The following is a 17,305-nucleotide window of genomic DNA, read 5'->3' on the forward strand; positions in this document are numbered from 1 at the left end:
CTAGATTATCTAACTAGTCACAAGCTACACAAAGGTCAGAAACTCCATGAAATAGGCTAAATTGGTCCTCTATTGATCGAGACTACATGAATCAATTGATCCTTTACTAACCAAGCCAATAATTGTATACAACTCTATCTTTCACCTAGATGGTAGTAGCAAGAGTTGGTACCACCGGTGGTAGGGTAGGATTAATTCTCTGTGACTATAATCTCTAATCTCCACTAGGTTGTTGATAGATTCGACCCTCACTTTCCAACTCGATATCAGTCGGTGCTACTAGAGAATCAACATTCTCTTCATCAAGGTAGAGTCTTCAACGTGTCAACTAGTCACTTCCATAGTCGACAATAACCACAATTGAAAATAGAGCTGATTGACTAAGTATCATCATGCTACACCAAATTAATTAATACCTACTAGACAGGTATAGAAATAGATACACAATCCAACTAAATTGGAGAGTGTCTATCCATGATGTATAAAAGGTAGTCAACACAAAAGATAAGATAATCACCAGAAATATAACTTCATTTCCTATATCTTGGAGATGCCCTATAGTTGCCTAGTCCTAGAACTTAAAAGTCGCATCGAAAAAAATAAACCATAAAATCAGAAACATGTATAATAGACCTCGTAAACATGTGACTCTGAAACCAGTATCAAACAATCAAAAATTGGGATCAAGGACTAGAAATCCATGTGGAACATGATCTTGAGAGATAAAGGGTTAATTTCTATAAAAAATGAATTGTTTACATGGAATCTAAGAAACAAAAGTCCTATCTTGGAGTATTTAATATAAGCTATGAAATAAAAGTTTACTTTTAGGATATGGGTTCGTATGGAGTAAATGGTGAATCTATTCTGGTCAAATTTAATTTTTTCCCCCAAATAATTAACTGTTCCATATAGTATTTTAGAAAAGTAGACCATGTTGAATTTCAACCAATATCTTTATATTATGGTTGTTCCTTTGCTTTGCAAGGTTAGATTTGCATCATCACATAACAAAGTTTTGATACATTATTTGTCTCACTCAAAATACAGGGTTGAACTTAATATTTGTTTTGAGACTCTTAAATTTCAAGTGAGATGGTAAGCAAATAAACTAAAATTTATAATTCTTTTTATTGAATCAAAAGTATCAAAATAGTAATCATTAATTTGCTCAGGAGAAGTTCAATGTATTGATAGGTTATATTTATATCAAATATCAAAATTTAAAATTTTCTTTTAGTTTGTATTTAAAAGTAAATTTTTTCTTGTATTGATTCAAAACTAAGGCATTTAATGTTTAATTTAATGAAACTTATAGTCATCTTTCAACTTTGTATCATTTTTGAAAATTTTGATGATGTTCATGTAACTTTGTGATTTTTCAAGAAAACCTTTCTTTGAAACTTTAAAATTTTTAGTGATTTGTATATTTTTTTCAAGCAACATAGGGTTAAACTTATGTTTTCATATAAATATATATGGATAATAATAAAAACTTTTTTTTGATCAATTGTAATTTTGTAAAAAAACTTATGTTTTTATTTAAATATTTCATAGTATTGATAATTTTTTATTTATTATCATCAATATATTTTTTTCACTATATCTAATTATTTAAATTATAAACTAAATTTTAAGATTTTTTATAGTCAAAAAGTTGAATAATACAATTTAATGCATATTTTATATTAAAATTAATAATTTTAGTAAAAAAAAGTGATGCTATTTTTACAATAAATTATATGTAACAAATATTTTTATTATAAAAGGTGATTACACTTACCCTATGAGCCCCTTACAATCGGTCCCTAAGTTATATAAAGGGAGGTAAATCATGGGTTTAATTTATTGCCTATCACCAAGTGGTTAGGGGGTGGAAGGGGTTTTTTTTTCTAAAGGATATGCTCCCTTGGAGAATTGGTCCTTTGCCCCGTACCTAGTTTGCCCCCCTTTAGCCAAATGGGAACCTCATGGGGATTATAGTTACCAAATCTTGACACTTATAAGCATTGCTATAATTTGTTAATTGAATAGTTTCATATTTACTTGTTTATTGCATCTTTTATTATAGCTTTATTTTATTTAATATTAATATAAACTATAATATAGTTTAGTATATTCTTAAGATTACTAATAAAAATTTCAATAATTTTTTCAAATGATAAATTTGTTTTTAATTTAAATGCTTTTATAGAATGTATATTTGTAACAACCCAAATTTCCTCATTTTGAGTCCCAAAAGTAATTTAAAAATTTTTAAATATGCTATAGAAATATTCTAGAGATTTTTAGAAATTTTTAAAGTATTTTTATGCAATTTTTGGAGGTCGTTTGGTATTTTTACTAAACGAAGGAAGTTTTGACAAAAAATGTCCAAGCCGAGATTCGAACCCGTGACCTCCGGTCGAACCAAGCTTTAAGCGGAGCGGATGACCAAGTGCTCAGGCAGATGTTTCATGATAAGAAGGGAAATAAAATTATTTTAAGTAATAACCGAACCTAAAAATAACCCTAGGTTATAATAAAAAACAAAGATACTAGACCTATCATTCCTCATGGCTAGCTAACTAAGATCATGACAATCAGTAATCTAAGCATAACTATCGCAATTCAAGACACTTAATAACTAAAAGTGCAGAAAAGTAACACTACAAGAAATACTAAGTTCTTAAGTTGCTAGTTTCTCCAAAGATCTTTATTCCAAGTTCCTATCCACACACATCTTCATTGCATTGTCCTCCAACCTTCGTTAATCCATCTTTCCTTTACCTTTATCTGCATTATAAGGAAAAGAAGTATCTGTAAGCTTGGGAGCTTAGTAAGAAACCATCTACCACACAAAACATGTATACGATGCAATTTATGCTTTTATAACATGCTATTTGAAATATATACTGAACATGTTAGAGCATGGCATGGCATACTATCATACAAAACATAGAAATCAAAAGCTGATCTTGGCAATATCTTCTAGTATCAACAAGATAGAACTAAACTTATACAATAGCTAACTAAACTAATGCTAAGCTGATACAAATTCTGAACTGTAATCACATAACTAAATTGTGAAGCTTTGAAAAAACTATTTATTATAAATAGATGAAAATACTAATCATGCTGCTGATGAGCCCGGCAACTGTACTCGCTATGCGCATATCCCCAACTAGACTCGGGGTTGCAAATCCCAATTCTAGTAGGGTTACTAGGTTATCTAAACCTAGGGAAGACTGTGGGAGCCCAACCCAAGGACAACTGAAGTCCAGTACAGTGCCACTGATAAAGTAAAATATTATTTTATAATTGAATTATCTTATCTTGCTATTTCTAGGTTATCTGAACCTAGAGCTAGGTTATCTGAACCTAGAGGCTACTATAGGAGCCCACCCATTGGACCGTAGTCCCATATAAGTTGTAGCAAGGCTAAGTATGCTATAAAATGCTCCTATTGCTTTATCTAAGCTATTAAAAATGCCTATGTTGCATTTAACTGAGCTAAACATTTTATCAAACATTTGGTGTGCACTAGTTCGCACCCTATGTGCTGAAAATCCGTATACAACTAAACTAAGGCATAAAATCGTGAAAAGAGCTACTTATACTGCAGGTGAGGGGTTTCTTACATCCTGCGCTAGATTTCCCTACGATTTGATCGCTAGATTTCCGGTGGAGAAGATCCCTTCGTCGATCTCCTCGCATCTACGTGCTCTTCTCTTGGAGAGGAGTGTTCTCGTGCCAGAGTTATCGCCGGAAGGTGATCCTACGACCCTAGGGATGGAACCCTAGGTCTCTTAGACTTGGGCGCCGAGAGGATGAGGAGGAGAAGAGGGCGGTGTGAGGGTTTTAGGGAGAAAGAGAATTGTCGTTAGAAAAATAATAACTCTCCACTTAATTTCTCCTTATTTATATTAAGTGATAAATTTCACCCCAACTCAATCATAAATATAATTGTTTCTCTCTTCTTTCAGCACACCCCTGCTGGGGCCTCCTGGTTACTAGAGTTGTCTATAAGACATAGGGTCTCATAGGTCTCGGGTTCAATTTTTGCTTAGGCTATTTTACGTTTCTATTTATTTCTGCTACTTCCGCTACTCTAAAAATTCTATAAAAATATCCTAAAATTTCAGAAAAATAATAGAATATTTCTAATAATTTATTTGGAAATTTTCGGGCGTTACAATCTCCCATACCTTATAAAAAGTTCATCCTCGAACTTAGAACAACTCTGGGTACTTCTGTCTCATACTGGCTTCTGTCTCCCAAGTTGCCTCTTCTGCCGTATGACTTTGCCAAATAACTTTTACTAATGGTACTTCCTTGTTCTGTAATTTCTTAACTGCTCGGTCTACTATCTAAATAGGTCGACTGTCATAGCTGAGGTCTTCGCGGACTTGTACCGACTGGGGCTCAATCACCTGGGTGGCATCTGGGATATGCTTTTTCAGCATAGAGACATGAAATACATTATGGATAGCTGACATCTCCTGGGGTAGCTCTAGCTCATATGCTACTTAGCCAACTCTTCTAGTGATAAGGTATGGTCCCACATATCTGGGACTTAATTTGCCCTTCTTCCCAAAACACATTACTCCCTTCATGGGAGCCACTCGGAGAAATACTGTATCTCCAACTGAAAACTCTAAGGGTCTGCGCCGTGTATCAGCATAGCTTTTCTGGCAGCTCTGAGCTGTCTCTATCCTCTAGCGGATCTGCTGTATAGCTGCTGTGGTATCTGCCACTAGATCTGTCTGAAGTTCTAGCTCTTTCTGTTCACCACTCTCATACCAGTAGATTGGAGATTTACACCTCCGCCCATAAAGAGACTCATAAGGTGTCATACCAATAGTGGTCTGATAGCTATTGTTGTATGCAAATTCTGCTAAACTCAGATATTTGCACCAACTTCCCTTGAAGTCTAGGGCACATGCTCGGAGCATATCTTCGAGTACCTGATTTACTCGCTCCGTTTGACCATCTGTCTGAGGATGGAAGGCTGTGCTAAACTTTAACTTGGCGCCTAATGCTGACTGTACACACTCCCAAAAGTGGGATGTGAATCTACTGTCTCTGTTTGAAATGATGGTCCGTGGGACTCCATGCAGTCTGATGATCTCCTTGAGATACAACTGAGCTAATTGCTCCATGGAGTAGGATATTCTGATAGCTAAGAAGTGGGCTAATTTAGTCAACCTGTCGACTATTACCCAGATGGCATCAAAACCATTCATGGTTCTGGGTAATCCCACTATGAAATTCATGGAAATATCCTCCCACTTCCATTCTGGAATCTGAATAGGCTGCAGAACTCCTCCTGGTCTCTGGTGTTCTGTCTTGACCCTCTAGCAGGTCAGACAGGTACTAACATATCTAGCGGTGTCTCTTCACTACAACAAAATCGCTCATAGACATCGGTTTTCCACCGGTGTCTATTTGATTTTCGACCGATGTCTATGAAGCCGATGTTAAAAGTCTGCCATTTTAGACATCGGGTTAAAACCGGTGTAGTATCACTTAACGACACCGATTTTCGAATCGGTTATTAACCGGTGTAGTATCACTTAACGACACCGTTTCATACACGGTGTAAAACCGATGTAATAGCTTTTGTTAATAACACCAGTTTTGGCAGCGGTAAATGACCGATGTAATATTACTTTATAACACCGGTTTTACATCGGTGGAAAACCGATGTAATATGTATTTTTTCTAACAGCACAGATTTGATTTTAAAACCGACAATAACAAAAAAAAATACACAAATATTCACAAATTGTACAAATATTCTTCATTCAATAATATCCATAAAATACACAAATATTCACAAATTATATAAATAATCTTCTTACAACAATATTCATAAAATACCCAAACATTCTTTTTACATCAAAAGCTAGCTAATAGATATCAAAATCAAAGTATAACATTCTGTTAACACATTAAGGTACAACTGTCTCAAATGTAATCTAGCATGCATTCAGCCCACTCGAACCGCACTTCATCAATTTCAACTCTGGAGTACTTGAGATTTGTAAACTGTAAAAACACATAAATTCACCATATGTCAAATAACTAAAACAAATGTGTGCATGTATCAAATAAAATAGAATACTGAGTTTTTAAAGGATGCTGTGGAAGATAACGAATATAACAGTGAAGGAAGCATAGAAGAACAAAGAAAATGTTCATAGTTAACAAGCAAATGAAGAGATATACTATTTATTGTACTACCTCTGATGCCATCTTCCAAATCTCATAAGCAAGAATGCAACTGTTCAGAATCATTCCCTGGCAATGAATGAAGAATGTTTATGTTGCTGCTTTTGATGAGTGCTATATTGTTTGTATCTTAAAACATTGGCTTCTAGAAAAACATTAGACATAATTAAACAGATATTACCTGGAGTTTCCAAGTTGCTATGTTCTGGTAGTGCAGCATAATTGTCTGATTGTTGGATGTCAGCAAAAGTATCTGGTGTTGACGATAGATATCTGAGATGATAACTGAGAAGTGATGGCCCAAACCATCCATATTTTCTGGCACTACTAAAAGCCATCTCGGCATCAGTAAGCCGCTTAAAAATTAGTTTGACGTTGTTGCTCTCCTGTTGAACTTCTGTTGCTACTTCCACTATGGGCCCATAGTGATAGAAAATCCTAATCAGATCAACTTCAGAAGGAAGAGGACTGGATTTATTGAAATTCAAAACCAAAGCTGTAGGCATACACCTATCAACTATCTTTGCATTGACACTGATTATGGGCCTATCTGAGGATAGCACTTGCTTCATAGTGGGACAAGCTATTCCAATTTGAATATGTTCTGTGGCTTGTACAACAGGAACAGAAATCAGAGCAGATGTTTGTCTTGAAGTTTTCCTCTTTTTCCTTTGAGCCGGAGCATGAACTTCGACTTCGATTTTAGTAGGGCGGTTATGAGATATCAAGTCAGACCAGTAAGAATCCATCATGTGATCAGTTTCTATCATCTCAGAAAAAACCGACAAAGCTTCAACTCTCCGTTTCTTATCCTTTTCATCTCTTTCTTCCTCAAGATGTTTCTCTTCACTAGCAGAAGAAGAAACACAGTAGTTCCTAAATTTAGTGAAGAAACTGATTAGACTAGAGAGATAATCATACCCTTCAATAGGATCTCTGGCTGCCAAATGCAGCAGCAAGAACATTTCAATATTTTAAAATATTTTTTTAAAATAAAAATAAAAAGAAGGAAACGAATAACAGCTACCGTTACAATTGCTAGCGTTGGAGTTGTCGAGGTTGCAAGCACCGGGCAGCATGAGCAGGCGTTCGACCTTGAGCCCTAAGGCTCTCCAGGGGGAGGAGCAGTTGTGCGTCTGCTGTACGGCGTAGCAGAGGCAGACGGGGTTTGTGCCCCGGATCATAGTCCATGCAGGGGGTCAGGCTGCTGGTGGCATCCGTACACTGATGCTGCAGCGAAGTATCGGCTGCTGGTGACTTCTCTTGTCTGTTGTCAACTTTTTTCTTCCTGGTCTTCTACATATGTAGATGCAACCATATAAGATATGTAAGATAACAGAAAATATTGGACCGATGGTGCCATATTGTAAGGTTGTAATATGTTATAGTTCCATGTTTGTTGTGTACAAAAAGAATTACAAAGAACATCACTGGGAAGCTTCAGGTAACCTGATGTTGATACTGAAGTATACTGGTATTGGCAGTCCTCTTGCTGAAGAGAAATTTGGCGAAGAGCAGCATTACCCCTGTCCACGACTAGAAGAGAACAAGTTCTTCCAACATATATCACATCAAAGTCATTAGAAAACTTAGCATCCTCACTCGGGCCATCTCTATAACCTGCTATATTTGATTTTCCTCCAGCAATAGTAGTCACACCTGAAGAAGCCATCACAAGTAAAAAACAGACTTTTTGACTCAATTGCAGAATTGTGGTCTTTAATTTTACATTTCTTTGAATCTAAATACAGGAATTTGCTCAAGTGTTGTACCTGATTCAGTTATCTTTCGAATAGCCATATTGGAGATATCAGCAACATACACATTCCCTTTGTCATCCATAGCGGCACCTTTTGGACGATAGAAACGAGCATCTGCAGGTTTACCATCTCTACATGTCCAGAGAATCCCTTAAATGACCCGGCAACCAAATCTTGCTCTGCTATCTGCAACGCGATTTTTGTCGAAACCAGCTCGCAAAACTTTATAAAGTGAAGATCTCCAAATAGACACAAAAAGCTATAAGGGAAAATGATGGCATATACCTGATACAACTTCCAATCTCTTATGGTAGATCGCAATAGAAAAACTAGGAAGTGAAGGGAACGGGGGAATTACACTGGGAGAGAGGCGGAGTGATCCGAACTATATTGTTATTTGTGGCGTCGACTGCGAAGAGCTCCCCCTCGAGGGAGACCCGGATAGTGTGCGGAAGTACGCCTAGCTTGTCACCCACCACAAGCGTCTCTACAAAGTACCCACTAAGTCGACAACGTCCCCATCTGAACACACGGCTTTAGACGCGAAGCAACAAACTTTTAAGAAAATGGAAGGAAAAAGAACACACCGCTCTCGAACAGGCCCTTTCCACCGGCAGCGCTCCGCCCTCGCCTCCCCCGGCGGAAAACTCCATCTGGAAGGTGTTGGTTGCTACTCGGAAAGCCTAGAGGTTCCACTGTACAAAAATTTTGTACAAAGGTCTGAACCTTTTCCTTGCTACCATGTGTTCTTTTAAATTAAATTTTGGATCGCCTGCAGAACTTAACACGTTTGATCCAAAACTTAATCTATTTGTTCTTTTAGGTTTTGACTTGGATCTCCTGCGGAACTTAACACGTTCGACCCAAATCACCTTAAGTTATTAATTCCATTAAATATTAATTTCCATAATTGGTTCCCAGTACTGACGTGGCGAGGCACATGGCCTTCTTGGATATGGGAGCAACCACCACCGACTAGACAAAACCTTTTATAGAAATCTAATATTTAATTTCCTAAAATAACTTTAGGTTAACCGAAAAGAACAATCAAATCACAAGGAAAATAAAACAAAAGAACACAACTTCGAAAAACATATTCAAATACTAGAATCGTAAGCCTCTTGTATTTGGTATTATTTCCAAAAATAACTAGTATGATGCGGAAAGAAAAATACTAGTTATACCTTTTAGAAATACCTCTTGATCTTCTACCATATTCTCTTCTAACCTCGGACGCTGTGTGGGCAACGATCTTTCGAGATGAGAATCCACCAAAGCACCTTCTTCTCCTTTCTTCAAGTTTCGGCAGCACAAAGCTTCCAAAGATGAAGATCTTTTCCACCAACCAAGCTCCAAGGATACAAGCTTTCTCTTCTTCTTCTTCTCCAAGTAGTATCCGCCACCACAAGAGCTCCAAGCAAATAGAGAAGGTTCGCCACCACCAAGAGGAAGAGAGGAAGAGAGGTTGGACCACAACACCAAGGAAAAGAGGAGAGAAATAATAGAGGTTGTTCTCCATGAAGCCTTCTCTACCCCTCTTTTATAATCCTTGGTCTTGGCAAATAAGGAAATTTAATTAAAACTTCCTTAATTCTTTTGCCATGAAAAGGAAAAATTTATTTAATTAAAACAATTTTCCTTTTCTCAATTTACATGGCCGGCCACCATCAAGTTATAAACAAGGAGAGTTTTAATTAATTAAAACTTCCTAATTTGTCTCCAGAAATTTATAAAATTTCTCCAATAATTTAATCCCTTCATGATTGGTTTATAAAAGGAAATTTAATAAAATAAAATCTTTCTTTTAAACATGTGGATAAAAGAAAGTTATCTCTAAAAATTAAAATCTTTTAATCTACAAATAAGGAAAGATATCAAATCTTTTCTCAATCTTTGTAGAAACTAATAAAAGAGAATTATTAATTTTAAACTTTCTTTAAATTATGAACATGGTTAAAAGGAAAGTTTTCTTAAAATTTAAAATCCTCCTTTAATCAACAAATAAGGAAAGATTTCAAATTTTAAACTCTCTTTAAACATGTAGATGATTTACAAATAAGAAAAGTTTTTACCAAAATTAAAACCATCCTTTTAATCTACAAATAAGGAAAGAGATTAATCTCTTCTCTTAATCTTTTGTAGAAAGTTATAAAAGGAAATTTTTAATTTTTAAACTCTCTTTAAAATCATGATATCCACATAAGAAATAATTTTAATAAAATCCTTTTAATATTCTAGTGGCTTGGCACCCAAGCTTGGGACCCAAGCTTTGGCCGGCCACCTACATGGCTCATCCACTTGGTCTTGGCCGGCCCTAGCTTGGGTTCCAAGCTAGCTTGGCCGGCCCCATTGGATGGGTAAGAAGGTGGGTATGCGGTGGGTATAAATCTCTATATACTAGAGGCTACGATAGGGACCGAGAGGAGGAATTGATTTTGGTCTCCCGATGAAATTAAGCATCCCGTGTTCGCCCTGAACACACAATTAAATTTCATCAATAATAATTCATTCCACTAAAGAACTATTATTGAACTACCGCACCAATCCCAAATTATATTTTGGGCTCCTTCTTATTATGAGTGTGTTAGTCTCCCTGTGTTTAAGATAACAAATGTCCACTAATTAAGTAAGTTACTGACAACTCACTTAATTAATATCTAGCTCCAAGAGTAGTACCACTCAACTTCATTGTCATGTCGGACCAAGTCCACCTGCAGGGTTTAACATGACAATCCTTATGAGCTCCTCTTGGGGACATTCTCAACCTAGATCACTAGGACACAGTTTCCTTCTATAATCAACAACACACACTATAAGTGATATCATTTCCCAACTTATCGGGCTTATTGATTCATCGAACTAAATCTCACCCATTGATAAATTAAAGAAATAAATATCAAATATATGTGCTCGTTATTATATTAGGATTAAGAGCACACACTTCCATAATAACTGAGGTCTTTGTTTCTTTATAAAGTCAGTATAAAAGAAATGACCTCTAATGGTCCTACTCAATACACTCTAAGTGTACTAGTGTAATTATATAGTTAAGATAAACTAATACCTAATTACACTACGACCTTCCAATGGTTTGTTCCTTTCCATTATGGTCGTGAGCTACTGTTTATAATTTATAAGGTACTGATAACATGATCCTCTGTGTGTGACACCACACACCATGTTATCTACAATATAAATTAATTAAACAACTACATTTATCATAAATGTAGATATTTGACCAATATGATTCTTATTTCTAGATAAATGTTTATACCAAAAGCTAGGCTTTTAGTATACACTCTAACAATCTCCCACTTATACTAAAAGACTAAGCTGCCATATCTGCTGCCATACATCTGATTCCCAACCCTTCAACATGTCCATCAAAAGCTCTCGCCTTAAGGACCTTAGTGAAAAGATCTATAGGTCATCATCTGATGCATTCTAGGCAGCAACAACTTCTCCTCGTTTATACGATTTCTCGTATTGGGTGGTACTTGCGCTCTATTGTGTTTACTTGCCTTTATAGACTTATGGTTTCTTCGAGTTTGCTACTGCACCAATATTATTGTAATAATCTTTGGACAAACTAGAAATCATATCTATGTCTACCTTGATGTTATTGAGTCATTCAGCTTTTATGGCTACCTCAGAGGCTTGCCATATACTAAGCTTCTATGGTGGAGTCCAGAAAAACACCTATGCTTATCACTCTTCCATAGTTATGACTTTACCTCCTAAAGTAAACACAAAACCCCGAGGTTGACTTATTATTGTCCCTATCCGATTGGAAGTCAAAATCCATGCAACCCACAAGGACCAAATTAACTGCCTTGTAAGCTAGCATATAATCTCTAGTGCATCTAAGGTACTTCAATATATGCTTTACTGCAGTCCACTGTCCTTGTCCAGAGTTACTTTGATATCCGCCAACTATGCCCTATTTCTTATCTCGTGCATAGCATTCATTAGGCTTCCGACAGCCGAAGCATAAAGAACTGCCTTTATTTCCTTTATCTCCTTTAATGTCTACAGAGACATATCTTTAGATAAAGTTACTCCATCCTGAAAAGGTAAGAAACCTTTCTTGGAGTTTTGCATGCTTTAAAACGAGCAAGGATTTTTCCGATGTATGTAGCTTGGGATAAGTAAAATATTCTTTTCTTGCGATCCCTTATTACTTTGATCACAAGAATATATACATTCTCCCAAGTCCTTTATATCTAATTGTTTGGACAATCATACCCTTACTTCTGACAACATTTTGATATTGTTTCCAACTACAAAAAATGTTATCTACGTATAGTACAAGAAATACCACCACGCTTCCATCACACCTTTTGTATACACAAGACTTATCCGGTTACTAAATAAATCCATAGGTCTGAATTACTTTGATAAACCGGATGTTCCAAGACCTTGAAGCTTTGCCTCAGTCCATAGACTGATTGAGCTTTACACAAGATGCTCTTAGCCCTTTGCAATGAACCCTTCTGGTTGCTTTATATGGATGCTTTCTTCAAGACTTCCATTAAGGAATGCTGTCTTGACATCCACTTGCCAAATAGATAAAAGAATCCGGATAGACTTAAGCATGGCTACCAGTGAAAAAAGTTTCCTTTTTCATCAAGCCTTGCTTTGAAGGTTTCAACCTTCCTGTCTATCCCTCTTTTCCTATTATAGACCTTTTACACCCAAAGGCTTTTACACCACTTGGTGGTTCTATAAGCTTCAGATTTTATTAGAATACATATATTCTAATTTTATTATTCATTACTCTTTGCCAAGATGCTGCATATTTATCTTGGAGTGCTTCGTCATATGTCCGGAGATCAGGTTTATGTCCTTCAGGGATTGAGTCCAAAAACTCTCCCAAAACATGAACCTATTTAGGTTGCCTAACAACCCTCCCACTATGACAAGACACTTTATGCAATTGTGTATCATTTGTGATACGTATTGCAGTTTTCTTGTGGTATCTCATCTTGTACAGTTGGTACTAGGTTAGATATGTCCTTTATTATTTCCTTAAGAACAAATTACTTATGAGCACGTGGTTCATTATATAGTCCTTTTCTAAAAATCAGTCATTGATGCTAACAATGACCTTCTGATTTTTAAGACTATAAACCTACTTTTGTTTATCTAGGATAACTTACAAACAAGTGAACTCCTATCCAACTTATCATTGTCTCTCTTTAACATATGTGCTGGATTACCCGAATCCGAATATGCTTCAAAATAGGTTTCCTATAATTCTATATGAGTAGAAAGTTCTAACTTGGAAGGTACTATGTTCACTTTTGTTTTCAGAGTTTATCCTTAAAACAAATTTGGTAATTTTCTGAATAACTCATCATCTATCTAATTATTCCATAAGAGTCCTTTACCTTCTTTCTACTACACCATTCTGTTGGGGTGTACCAGATGCAGTTAGTTGGGATTGAAATCCAACTTCTGATAAGTGACTCCTAAAATCTCTCAAGAGGTACTTGCCACTACGATCTTCCATAGTGACTTTTTACTTTAACATTTCTCCGCATCAACCTTGTACTCTTTGAACTAATCAAAGTACTTAGTCTTGCGGTACATTAAGTAAATTTATTTGTATCTTGAATAGTTGTCTATTAAATAGACAAAATATTCAATACTACCTCTTGTCTGGATAGTCATAGGATCACACAAATCAGAATGAACCGTTTTCAACATATCTTTGACTCCATACCCCTTGGACTTAAAAGCTTCTTGGTTATTTTCCTTCCAAGTAAGACTCGTAGGTAGGAAAGATTTACACTACCAATGAACCCAAAAGTTCATCAGCTACCAATGAATCCTACTCAAGTATAACCTAGCTTTAGATGCCAAAGATATAATTGGTTCATTTCCGAAGGTTGCTTTCTCTTAAAATTAGAAGATGTGTTACTAATTTCCATTTGTTGCATCGTGGGAGTTTATTGGATTATAAATTGTCAACCATCATACCAGAATAGATAACTTTCCTATTTTTCTTGATAACAACTTTGTTATCAAAATAGACATAATATCTATAATAGTTTAGAAACTGAAATCAGGTTCTTTCTAAACTTGGTACGTAAAGACAATTACTTAAAATCCATATTTTATTCTTATCAAAGGATAAACATCTCCCACTGCAACAGCTACCACTTTTACAGTAGTGCTCATGTGGACGGTGATTTACCTTTCATTTAGTTGTCGGGTTTCCTGGAACCCTGCAATGAATTGCAGACATGATTAATGACATCTTGTATCTACACTCCAGGTTCTGGTAGATAACACCACTAGACATGTTTCAACTAATGAATTAAATACACCTAAATTGTTCTTAGTTCTAAGAAGACAGTCTACCTTAATGTCCAAGTCCTATTTCCAATCATTACAATTGAGACTAATAAGTCTTTTCTATAGTATGACTACTAGGATTGACAAACATCCTAAGAATCACAAAAACATTTGGTCAAGATCAACTCCTTAAAATCTCCATGAATTTTGTGTATACAAAATCGAAGAGGAGATTTTATTCATTAATTTTATTATCTCGTCAACTTTACTTTATGACGAATAAAATTAATAGTTGATCTGTCTTTGATCAAATATTTGGTCAAAACTCTTTGAATTTAAAATAACATTGATTGAGCAAACAATATTATTTAAATTTACCAACACGTCAGACACCGTGAATTTTGCATGCCACGTTAGTGAGGGCGAATACAAATTCAACATTTGTAAAAGGAGGGTTTTACCCATTAACTATCTTGTCAACGTATCTTTATGACAAATAAAATTATATCAACACCGTTAATTTTGTATGCCACGTTAGTGTGGACGTATACAAAATCAATCATTTGTAAGAGGGTTTTAACCCTTTAATTTTATTATCTTGTCAACCTAGTTTTATGACAAATTAATAGTTGGTTTCATTTGGTCACACAAATAATAGCAATGTGACTCGATGGGAGGATATTATTAGATGTGCCTAAGTGTATATCATTACTTGACACTAAGTCCATTAATAAGATTATGCCCCTTCCGATGGGGAAGATCACACGCTCTTAATTAACTTCCTATAGTCATCCCAAATGGAAGTTTGTTCTAATGATCCACAAACAATCTCATCCAATATGGAGGAAGGCACTCAGAGCCAACGCGCAAGCTTGTTTGCATCACTTACAAACCAGTAATGGAGACCATGGGATTTACTTAAAAATCCCTCTCCCACTTAGTTATTTATAAATGAGGAATTTTAACTATGCTAGCCTACTAAATATGTAAACCAACATGCACACACAGCACAATATAAAAGCAATAAATAGAAAATCTAATTTTCAACTATTATGGCTTTTATCTATAGTTGTCCTCCGTGTGTTGTCATCCCAAGCTGCTGCCATATTTGGCCACCGCCACCGGGTCTAGCTGTCGCATCCATCTTGCTCCTAGTTCCGCTGCGCCTCTGGTCCTTAGAAGGTTCCACGCTTTGCAAGATTAGATCCGCGACATAAATAGAATTTTACATTTTTGATCCTATATTCCATAAAAGGAATGTACATGTATCTAGATCAAAAATAAAATCCAAATAAAACTAAATACAGCTCCTGCTGTATTTTATAATACAATCATGCACACACAATAAAATGCCCTTGACATGTCCAAGGGTCCAATCACACATAATAACTATAAGCCATAATAGTTGGATCCTGCATCCACAAAGTTAGCACATCCTACTATTAACCTCCCTAAATTATGTATGACATGTGCATAATTAAACTAATACCAAATACACAGAGGCAAAACCCTAGCTCTGATACCAATTGTTGGTTGCTACTCGGAAAGCCTAGAGGTTCCACTGTACAAAAATTTTGTACAAAGGTCTGAACCTTTTCCTAGCTACCATGTGTTCTTTTAAATTAAATTTTGGATCGCCTGCAGAACTTAACACGTTTGATCCAAAACTTAATCTATTTGTTCTTTTAGGTTTTGACTTGGATCTCCTGCGGAACTTAACACGTTCGACCCAAATCACCTTAAGTTATTAATTCCATTAAATATTAATTTCCATAATTGGTTCCCAGTACTGACGTGGCGAGGCACATGGCCTTCTTGGATATGAGAGCAACCACCACCGACTAGACAAAACCTTTTATAGAAATCTAATATTTAATTTCGTAAAATAACTTTAGGTTAACCGAAAAGAACAATCAAATCACAAGGAAAAATAAAACAAAAGAACACAACTTCGAAAAACATATTCGAAATACTAGAATCGTAAGCCTCTTGTATTTGGTATTATTTCCAAAAATAACTAGTATGATGCGGAAAGAAAAAATACTAGTTATACCTTTTAGAAATACCTCTTGATCTTCTACCGTATTCCTCTTCTAACCTCGGACGTTGTGTGGGCAACGATCTTCCGAGATGAGAATCCACCAAAGCACCTTCTTCTCCTTTCTTCAAGTTTCGGCCAAGCACAAAGCTTCCAAAAGATGAAGATCTTTTTCCACCAACCAAGCTCCAAGGGATACAAGCTTTCTCTCCTTCTTCTTCTTCTTCTCCAAGTAGTATCCGGCCACCACAAGAGCTCCAAGCAAATAGAGAAGGTTCGGCCACCACCAAGAGGAAGAGAGGAAGAGAGGAAGAGAGGAAGAGAGGTTGGCCGGCCACAACACCAAGGAAAAGAGGGAGAGAAATAATAGAGGTTGTTCTCCATGAAGCCTTCTCTACCCCCTCTTTTATAATCCTTGGTCTTGGAAAATAAGGAAATTTAATTAAAAACTTCCTTAATTCTTTTGCCATGAAAAGGAAAAATTTATTTAATTAAAAACAATTTTCCTTTTCTCAATTTACATGGCCGGCCACCATCAAGCTATAAACAAGGAGAGTTTTAATTAATTAAAACTTCCTAATTTGTCTCCAGAAATTTATAAAATTTCTCCAATAATTTAATCCCTTCATGATTGGTTTATAAAAAGGAAATTTAATAAATTAAAATCTTTCTTTTAAACATGTGGATAAAAAGAAAGTTATCTCTAAAAATTAAAATCTCTTTTAATCTACAAATAAGGAAAGATATCAAATCTTTTCTCAATCTTTGTAGAAACTAATAAAAGAGAATTATTAATTTTAAACTTTCTTTTAAATTATGAACATGGTTAAAAAGGAAAGTTTTCTTAAAATTTAAAATCCTCCTTTAATCAACAAATAAGGAAAGATTTCAAATTTTAAACTCTCTTTTAAACATGTAGATGATTTACAAATAAGAAAAGTTTTTACCAAAAATTAAAACCATCCTTTTAATCTACAAATAAGGAAAGAGATTA

The 17,305-nt window shown here is 35.5% G+C and overlaps 1 protein-coding gene and 1 long non-coding RNA gene across 4 annotated transcripts; both read right to left on the reverse strand.

Moving 5' to 3' along the window:
* Window positions 1-5,984: 5,984 nt before the first annotated feature.
* On the reverse strand, window positions 5,985-8,452 carry LOC121984232. 3 transcript variants are annotated; one of them, XM_042537070.1, is made up of 6 exons: window positions 8,332-8,452; window positions 7,986-8,159; window positions 7,663-7,872; window positions 6,395-6,625; window positions 6,226-6,282; window positions 5,985-6,030 (listed from the first exon to the last, which is right to left on the reverse strand). In XM_042537070.1, exons 2-5 carry the CDS (start codon window positions 8,053-8,055, stop codon window positions 6,248-6,250), a joined length of 546 nt encoding a protein of 181 aa, XP_042393004.1. In that variant the 5' UTR covers window positions 8,056-8,159; window positions 8,332-8,452; the 3' UTR covers window positions 5,985-6,030; window positions 6,226-6,247. The 3 variants fall into 3 exon arrangements, with proteins under 3 accessions (XP_042393004.1, XP_042393005.1, XP_042393003.1); XM_042537071.1 differs by lacking the exon at window positions 8,332-8,452 and adding an exon at window positions 8,259-8,278; XM_042537069.1 differs by lacking the exon at window positions 8,332-8,452 and having other exon boundaries at window positions 7,986-8,252.
* LOC121984233 lies at window positions 6,893-7,393 on the reverse strand. Its single transcript, XR_006112825.1, has 2 exons — window positions 7,241-7,393; window positions 6,893-7,089 (listed from the first exon to the last, which is right to left on the reverse strand). It is a non-coding gene; the product is annotated as an uncharacterized LOC121984233 (long non-coding RNA).
* Window positions 8,453-17,305: the final 8,853 nt, after the last annotated feature.

The sequence above is a fragment of the Zingiber officinale genome, chromosome 5B (assembly GCF_018446385.1).
Source record: "Zingiber officinale cultivar Zhangliang chromosome 5B, Zo_v1.1, whole genome shotgun sequence".
NCBI classification, from domain to species: domain Eukaryota; kingdom Viridiplantae; phylum Streptophyta; class Magnoliopsida; order Zingiberales; family Zingiberaceae; genus Zingiber; species Zingiber officinale.

What these genes read in the sequence shown, in the direction of transcription:
- LOC121984232 (XM_042537070.1), bottom strand. Translation starts at nt 8,055, where the DNA reads ATGGATGACAAAGGGAATGTGTATGTTGCTGATATCTCCAATATGGCT. An exon ending in TCGAAAGATAACTGAATCAG is followed by an intron (nt 7,873 to 7,985) that starts GTACAACACTTG and finishes TGGCTTCTTCAG; the next exon opens with GTGTGACTACTATTGCTGGA. An exon ending in TAGCAACTTGGAAACTCCAG is followed by an intron (nt 6,283 to 6,394) that starts GTAATATCTGTT and finishes ATTCATTGCCAG; the next exon opens with GGAATGATTCTGAACAGTTG.